General features: G+C 41.4%; 1 protein-coding gene across 2 annotated transcripts; it reads right to left on the bottom strand.

Annotated features, from left to right (window-relative positions):
- Positions 1–3,210: 3,210 nt before the first annotated feature.
- On the bottom strand, positions 3,211–7,046 carry serpinb1l3 (serpin peptidase inhibitor, clade B (ovalbumin), member 1, like 3). Of its 2 annotated transcripts, none has more exons than XM_067377268.1 (7): positions 6,894–7,046; positions 6,225–6,401; positions 5,293–5,433; positions 4,797–4,914; positions 4,481–4,623; positions 3,894–4,061; positions 3,211–3,822 (listed from the first exon to the last, which is right to left on the bottom strand). In XM_067377268.1, exons 2-7 carry the CDS (start codon positions 6,390–6,392, stop codon positions 3,418–3,420), a joined length of 1,143 nt encoding a protein of 380 aa, XP_067233369.1. In that variant the 5' UTR covers positions 6,393–6,401; positions 6,894–7,046; the 3' UTR covers positions 3,211–3,417. The 2 variants fall into 2 exon arrangements, with proteins under 2 accessions (XP_067233369.1, XP_067233368.1); XM_067377267.1 differs by having other exon boundaries at positions 6,910–7,046.
- Between the last annotated feature and the right edge of the window lie 348 nt (positions 7,047–7,394).

Below are 7,394 nucleotides of genomic sequence, written 5' to 3'. Positions count from 1 at the left end.
GGTTTGGATATGCACCTGCAGGTGATTGATGAGTAGGAACAAATTAATACCTGGGGTCAAATTCAAAGATTTATTTTTAAAAAAATAAAAATTAAAAAATAAAAAGAGCTGTCCACATTCCCAAAGTTCAAAAAGCAAATGAGAGATTAATTCTGGAGGGTTACCTTGATGAGTGCTGAAGTTGTAAATGACTACAAGTGAGGCCAATAAATAAATAAATGTATATAAAATATAAAAACATATATAGAGCATGGGTGGGGCTGTGATGGGACCCTCCCTGATCCCTCAAAGCGGTCAGCTGAATGGATGGACAGTGCATAACTGTCTTCAGGTCCCCTGGACATGTTGACTGGATTTACAGAAACCTTATATCAAGGAGGCACAAAATCACTCTGGACTGTTCCCTGCTGGTGGATTGACCTGCCTAACTCGACTCTACTAACTCATTTCCAAGAAACAGCTGAAGACATATCTTTTTCGGCAACACTTGACCAATTAAAGGTGGGGTAAGCAATATTTCATAAACACCAACAACACACGTGTAACCAATCAGCATTAGGGGTGTATGACGGTCGAGGAGACAGAACGAGCAAGAGGGGTATTTGAAGAAAGACTGCAGAAAGAGAGATGAGACACAATACAAAAGAGCTCAAAAGAATATCACTGGAATGAAGGTTTATGACTGGGCAAGATCTTCAGGACCCGCATTAATATTAGAAAAGCTTTCTAGCGAGAAGGCCTGAAAACAGACGCGGAGACGCTACAACAAACTCTTGTTTGTATTTACTCTTGTGTACTGTATGTTCATTTTTTTGTGCTACCTTGTCATTCGTTCATCATCCACACTTTATTTTTCGTGAAACATTATTTTGTTGCATGTCAGCTGTGATAAACAGACATCCACTCTCGCATTGCGTGTGTAACAGAAAGTTGAGCAGGTAAACCACAGCGAACGGACAACCGCTACATAATGCAGTGTTTAGCGTCATTGTTAGCGCACTCGTCTCACCTGCCAGCAGCGATCAAGCCGGGGTTCGAGTAGGGAGTTCAGATTGGAGGGTGAGTTTTGGAGGCGGAGCAATGAAGAGAGGGGTGTGTTTGTTTGGGTTGATTGCAAATATCAACAATGTCCAACAGTCTTTTTGAAATATGGCTTACCCCACCTTTAATACTAACACTTACTATTCTATAACTATATATATATAAAAGTACTGTAAAAACACTGTACTGTGCTGGACTGACTGGGACTGTCACGTCACTTGCAGATTGTTGCCCTATTGTTAGTCTGATTGCATCTATTGCGCTACTCTTTTGTAAGTTGCTTTGGATAAAAGTAAATGTAAATATAATATTTCTATCTTAGTGTAACCGGTGGCTTGCGACGGCCAGTGTTTTGGCGGCCAGCTATGAAAAATACTTTTAGTCTGCGTTGTGTAGCTTACAGGACTAGACAGTATTCTAAGGTTGTCTTTATCGTCAGCTAGGAACCTGGGTGTGCTCTTTGATACCAATCTTATATTTGAAGGCCATGATACTAGCATTTGTAAAACCGCATTCTTCCATCTTAAAAATATATCTAAACTACGACATATGCTCTCAATGAAGAATGCAGAACAGTTAGTTCATGCGTTCATGACCTCGAGGTTAGATTACTGTAACGCTCTACTGGGTGGTTGTTCCTCCCGCTTGATAAATAATGAGCGTCACCTGCGAGGCGTGCCGGCCTCGAGTCTCTCACGGAGGAGCTCCGGAGGCATAAAAGGAGGAGCAACGTCAGTGAAGGACGAGAGAGGACCAGGCCTGGACTTTATTTTATGTTTTATTATGTTTGTGTGGCCGGAAGACCCTGCATTACTTTCGTTTTGTTCTTTGTTTATTTTGGAATTAAACTTTGTTTGAACGTTCGCCGGTTCCCGCCTCCTTCTTCCCATATTTACGAACTTCGTTACAATCACATAGATTTTAAAATCTTGATAATTACTTACAAAGCACTAAATGTTTTAGCTCCCCAGTACCTGAGCGAGCTCTTAATACATTATAGTCCTTCACGTTTATTGTGATCTCAGAATTCAGGCCAGCTGATAATACCTAGAATATCAAAATCAACCGCAGGCAGTAGATCCTTCTCCTATTTGGCACCTAAACTCTGGAACAATCTTCCTGGCATTGTTCGGGAAATGTAGACTAAAAATGCATCTGTTTAAACTTGCATACACAACATATGTTTTTATCTACATCTATAATTCAAATCATGTAAATTGTTAGGCTGCATAGATTAGGTCAGCCGGAACACTTCCTATAACACCAGATGTACTCGTTACATCAGAAAAAGAATGGCATCTACGCTAATATTAGTCTTTCTGTTTATCCCGATCTGGGCCGTATCCAGTTGAGACCAAGGACCGGTGCCATGACACGACCACAACGCAGCCCTGAAGTATCAGCAGAGATCGAATTACGATCTTCAACTGGATTAAACATCTTGACTGTTGAGATCCCAGTTGGACTGATGACCTTCTTAACGCTGCCTGAATCATAATCATGCACTGTTCGCGTTTGGCCAGAGGACAACTAACCCCCCGACTGAGCCTGGTTTCTCCCAAGGTTTTTTTCTCCATTTTTATCACCTGTTTGTCACCTGATGTCAGTTTGAGGTCCTTGCACTGTCACCTTTGGCTTGCTTAGTTGGGGACACTTGATATTCAACAATGTTTCTGATCTGCCTGCACTGACACCATTGTATGCAAACTGAACAGAGCTGGACGATGACATCACTTTTCTCAGCTGATATATAGATAAATTAACTAAAGTAATCAGTATTGATTTTTACAATGGAATGAATCAATACTGAACTTACTTAAGCTGGACAACAACATTTTCTTCTAAAGCTGCTGTACAGCCAAGATTATATTCCCTCTTTCACTGAAAAAGCTGCTTTGACACAATCTGTAATCATTATAAATAAAGGTGACTTGACAGTATTATTTTATATATATTTGTTGTGAGTTGTCACTAAATAAAACATTAAAAAAACTGTAGAGAGTGGTTTTGCCCGGTTACTTTGGACACAGAATGTATCTTTGTGAGAATTGAGATGTGCCGTGATGAATAAACCTTCACTGCAAAACTACTGCATCTATGAAGATACAATAAAGGATCAAGCAAAACACAAGTTTCATTTTATTTTTTGAACAATCACAAGTTCTTTATTCATAATGTTGAAAGGACCTTTAGAGTAAATGCATAAATAATTTCACTCCAGATTATTCAATAGAGGAAACAACACAGGCACTGGGGAATTAAGGCAAAAGGACATTTCAACACATGTAGTGCACAGACCAGAACCCTGATCCCTCATTATGATTCGGTCTAAACCAATCAAACCCATCAGCAAGTTGCCACATCTGTGTCGGGATCTCAAGGAGAGCAGACGCGTCCGTAGAACAGAATGCTCTTAGAGGGATTGTGGCGTATGAAGAAGAGGAAAGGGTGATCGGCACAGAAGCGCTCTGAACGCATCAGGCAGCGCATCATCATGATGGCACCGGTTGCTGCAGCCGCCTCCGTCCCCTCTTCATTCACTTCAACAAAGGACTTATGCACCACCTTAGAGAGCACCAGATCGTTGCTGGGGGACATTCCTGTAAAATCAGCTTTCTGCAAGTCAAACGCATCCACCATTCCCAGGCTGATCAGAAGATCGTTCATGTTATAGGTTTCCTCCATCTTGAATCTGGGCAGAGACACTTCGACTTCCAGAAGATCCATCATGTCAGGTCGGGTCCACTCCATGAAGTTCTCGTAGGTCAGCGCGCTCTCCAGCTGGACAAGAGAGTCGTGTTAAAGTGTTAGACAACACACCAGATCTACTGATGAAAAGCCTGCTGTCTCACCTTCTGAAGGCCGGTGGTGTCGTCCTCCATGGCGTTGGGAAGCATGATCAGCATGCTGAGCTCTTTCCCCACATACGGCAGCTCGAGAATCTGACAGTTCATTTCAGGAATGAAGGCCAGAGGAAACTTGGCCTTCTGGAACATCATCCGCACTGGCTTCGATTCATTCTGTAAACCATCAACGAAGACTTATCGCAGTCTGGTTAGAGTATCACATGACTAGCTGCACAATTCATCGAGGAGGAAACAGGAATATTAAAGCAGAGCTGCTTTATACGTGAATCGAACCCTTTTCATGACTGATGTACTTTACACAGTCATTATTCAGTTGAAATCAGTTGTGTTGATTCATATTGGTTCAATAACTGTTTAGTATTGGCTTTTACAGCAGAATTGAACTCTGTTTGCATCATCAAATCATTATTTTCCTGTTTATTACTGTGAAACTGCTTTAAAACAATCTGTATTGTTTAAGCGCTATAGAAATAAAGGTGACAAGGAACGTTCATTTATATCTTTACATTTAAAAATGGATGATTGAACAGGTAAAATAATAATGCAGAGCAGTGCGTAAGAGTGAATGTCACCTTGTTCAGCTTGAACTGATCGTCTCGGGTCTGTTCCTCTCTGAACTTCCTCTCCCAGCTGCCCTTGAAGTAGATGGCGTTCACCAGCACCAGTCTGGTCAGGGAATCCACGTCCCCTTTTGCCAGCAGGTCCTTGATCTTCTCTACGATTATAAATCGACATTAAAACTGACAGCAGGAATTTCTCAAATCAAGTTTCTTTTTAGTAGTAGTAATACAGCATGTGATGTCACATTAATGACAGCAGACACATCACTGTGCTCTTTCTTCCTAACATTGCGTTAAGTTTCAGAAGAGGTTCGAACTGCTGCTCCACCTTGTGTCTGTTTCTCCACCCAGCTGTTGATGTTGACCCGCGCCGCGTCCGCCTGACCGATGAAGTCCACCGTCTCCAGTTCAGCCTGATACAGGCTCTTTGTGTCACCAAGAAATTTCTGTAACAACACAGAGGAAAAATGAAGACACAAATCATTGTTCATTTCAGTGATAAAAATTGAGAAGACTCTCATCTTGAACTATATGCTAGTGCAAGTATATAACAATTAGTTCAAACTTTGACCTGTGGAGGGCAGTAATACACTTAACAGTGTCTACACGGCCAGAATTCTAATAAAGAAGAAGAAGAAGAGAGCTAGTTCAAGATGAGCTATGGTTAAAACGTATATAATTTTTAAAATTTTTTTTAGGAAATGACCAATCGTTTTGCTAGCTAAGACCCTTATTCCTGTCTTATATATTGTTAGGAAATGGGCCCCAGGTGAACAGCCATTCGAGCGTCACATGTTCTCTCTGTGTGAATGAACTGAGCTCACCTCAACAAATCGGTAGGACTGCTCTCCGTACAGGCGATTGGCGAGACTCAGCGCGTACGGAGCTCCTGCTTTGTTCATCTCGCTCAGGAGTTTGGTGAAGCCAGCGTGGATTTCACCCTCCGCTTCAGGAAACTGCAAAGTCTGGAGACAAACAGGCAATTACAGTTTCCTGCAGATAGTGATGACTTCTGTGAGTAAACACCTGAACCAAACACTAACCCTCCTCATCTGCCATAAAATAATGGGTTCAAAATCACAAAAGTCTTCATTAGAAAAAAGTTACATTCAACTTTGCCTCCATACGGCTCATGAAAATTACAATGTTTAACCAACTGTGTTATTCTGTAAAAAAACTCTGAGAAAAGGGGTTTGTCACAATCAGATGATATGGAAGCATAAACATGGTTTCTTCAGCTCACAGATGGTGATTTGCCGTTTTCAGCCGTTTTTGCTGAAAATGTGATCAAAATTACTTAATCAAAATCACTTAATAAAACAATTGAATGTTTCGACTGTTATTCTGTCTCTTCAAATTTGTCAATTTGTCAATAAATTCATCAAAAAAAAAAACCTGACAGTAGAAGTTGAAAACTGCTTCTTGCTTTATAACTTGACTTACACACCCTGGGCTGATGATAACAGATCATTTCATAACAATTTACTGCCTTTCTGTGGTAATGATGACACACACACACACACACACACACACACACACACACACAGACTGATCATCATTTTGTGTCAAGGTACAGACTGAGACAAAACCAGCCACTCCCTGAGCAAACACAGCATCACGTGATCAGCATGTGAAGTGATTTATCAATTCGACTCAACACTTGCGCTCATGAATACTCCACATTTAAATCAAGTTTGCCTGTGCTTTCTTTATGCTGTTGTAAGTATAGTTTAGTTCTCGATGAGGTCAGACTCACCCGGGTCATCTGAGAGGCCGTGTTTCCTCCTGCCCCGAGAGACAGCATGGAGAGAGCAGCAGAGATGCTGAGAGGAGAATAGAAGACGTTTCCTGACGCGTTTCCATCGCGGATCTTCTGGAACAGATTGAGGGCGAACCGCGTCTGCGCTGCTGACAGATGCTCCATTCTCACACACTGAACACACACATTACATTGCAGACCTTTGGGTTAATGAATACGGATAATATGAATATTCTGAATATTAAATACACATGAAGACAAGCTCAATTTCAAATCTGACAAGTTAACTTATAGTTATAACTTTCACAGTTCACACTTCCTCGTTCCTGTCAGCGCCTCGTCGTTCGCTGCGCCTATTGGACGAACTGCCACCACAAACGATCGTGATTGGCCCGGCTTTGGCCAAGCTACCGTCACGACGCATTCATGTGTGTACAGGATATGAGAAACGTCGTGTTTCTGCTGAGAAAGTGACTTCAGATGTTTACGTTTATCATTAACAAAGACAAAAGCCGTCGACGGTAGGGTCGTTAACGTTTAGGCTACATGAAGTATCTCAGTATTTCAGCGTGTTCTTCTGTATAAGGCTTAAAAGGCCCGTATTCTTTAATAATTATCAAAATGCTTTTCTTAATTGCTGATCTGAATCATTTAGAGTAAACTCACATGATGTAAAACCGACCTTCAGCTGGAGGAACTTCCGCAGTGACTGAACCGCCGGAGTGTCCGAGTGAATAAGAGCAGACACACCCTCACGAACACACACACACACACACACACCCTCACGAACACACACACTCATAAACACACACACACACATGAACACACAAACTTTTTCTGTCTCTGGCCAGAGTATCATTTTTTTGTCACTGCGTCTGCAAACAGTGAACTGAATGGGGAATGTATATTGTTAGAGGGTTAGTTCACCCAAAAATAAAAATTATGTCATTAATGACTCATCCTCGTGTTGACCTCCGTTCATCTTCAGATCACAGTTTAAGATATTTTAGATATAGTCCGAGAGCTTTCTGTCCCTCCATTGAAAGTGTTTGTACGGTAGACTGTCATTTTATTCCAGAAAGGTAATAAAAACATCATCAAAGTAGTCCACGTGACTTCAGTGGGTCAGTTAGAAGTTTTTGATGCTTCGAAAATACATTTTGGTCC

This window comes from Chanodichthys erythropterus, chromosome 23, assembly GCF_024489055.1.
Source record: "Chanodichthys erythropterus isolate Z2021 chromosome 23, ASM2448905v1, whole genome shotgun sequence".
NCBI lineage: Eukaryota > Metazoa > Chordata > Actinopteri > Cypriniformes > Xenocyprididae > Chanodichthys > Chanodichthys erythropterus.
Note: the sequence above shows the minus strand (reverse complement) of the source record. Positions and strands in the feature narration are given on the sequence as shown.

Bases quoted from the DNA above. Each gene is read 5' to 3' on its own strand.
- serpinb1l3 (XM_067377267.1), bottom strand. From the start codon at position 7,029: ATGAGTGTGTGTGTTCGTGAGGGTGTGTGTGTGTGTGTGTGTGTTCGT. The intron at 6,402-6,909 runs GTCGGTTTTACA...GTGTGTGTTCAG, and splicing joins GGAAGTTCCTCCAGCTGAAG to TGTGTGAGAATGGAGCATCT. The intron at 4,915-5,292 runs GTGAGCTCAGTT...GTGTTGTTACAG, and splicing joins AGTCCTACCGATTTGTTGAG to AAATTTCTTGGTGACACAAA.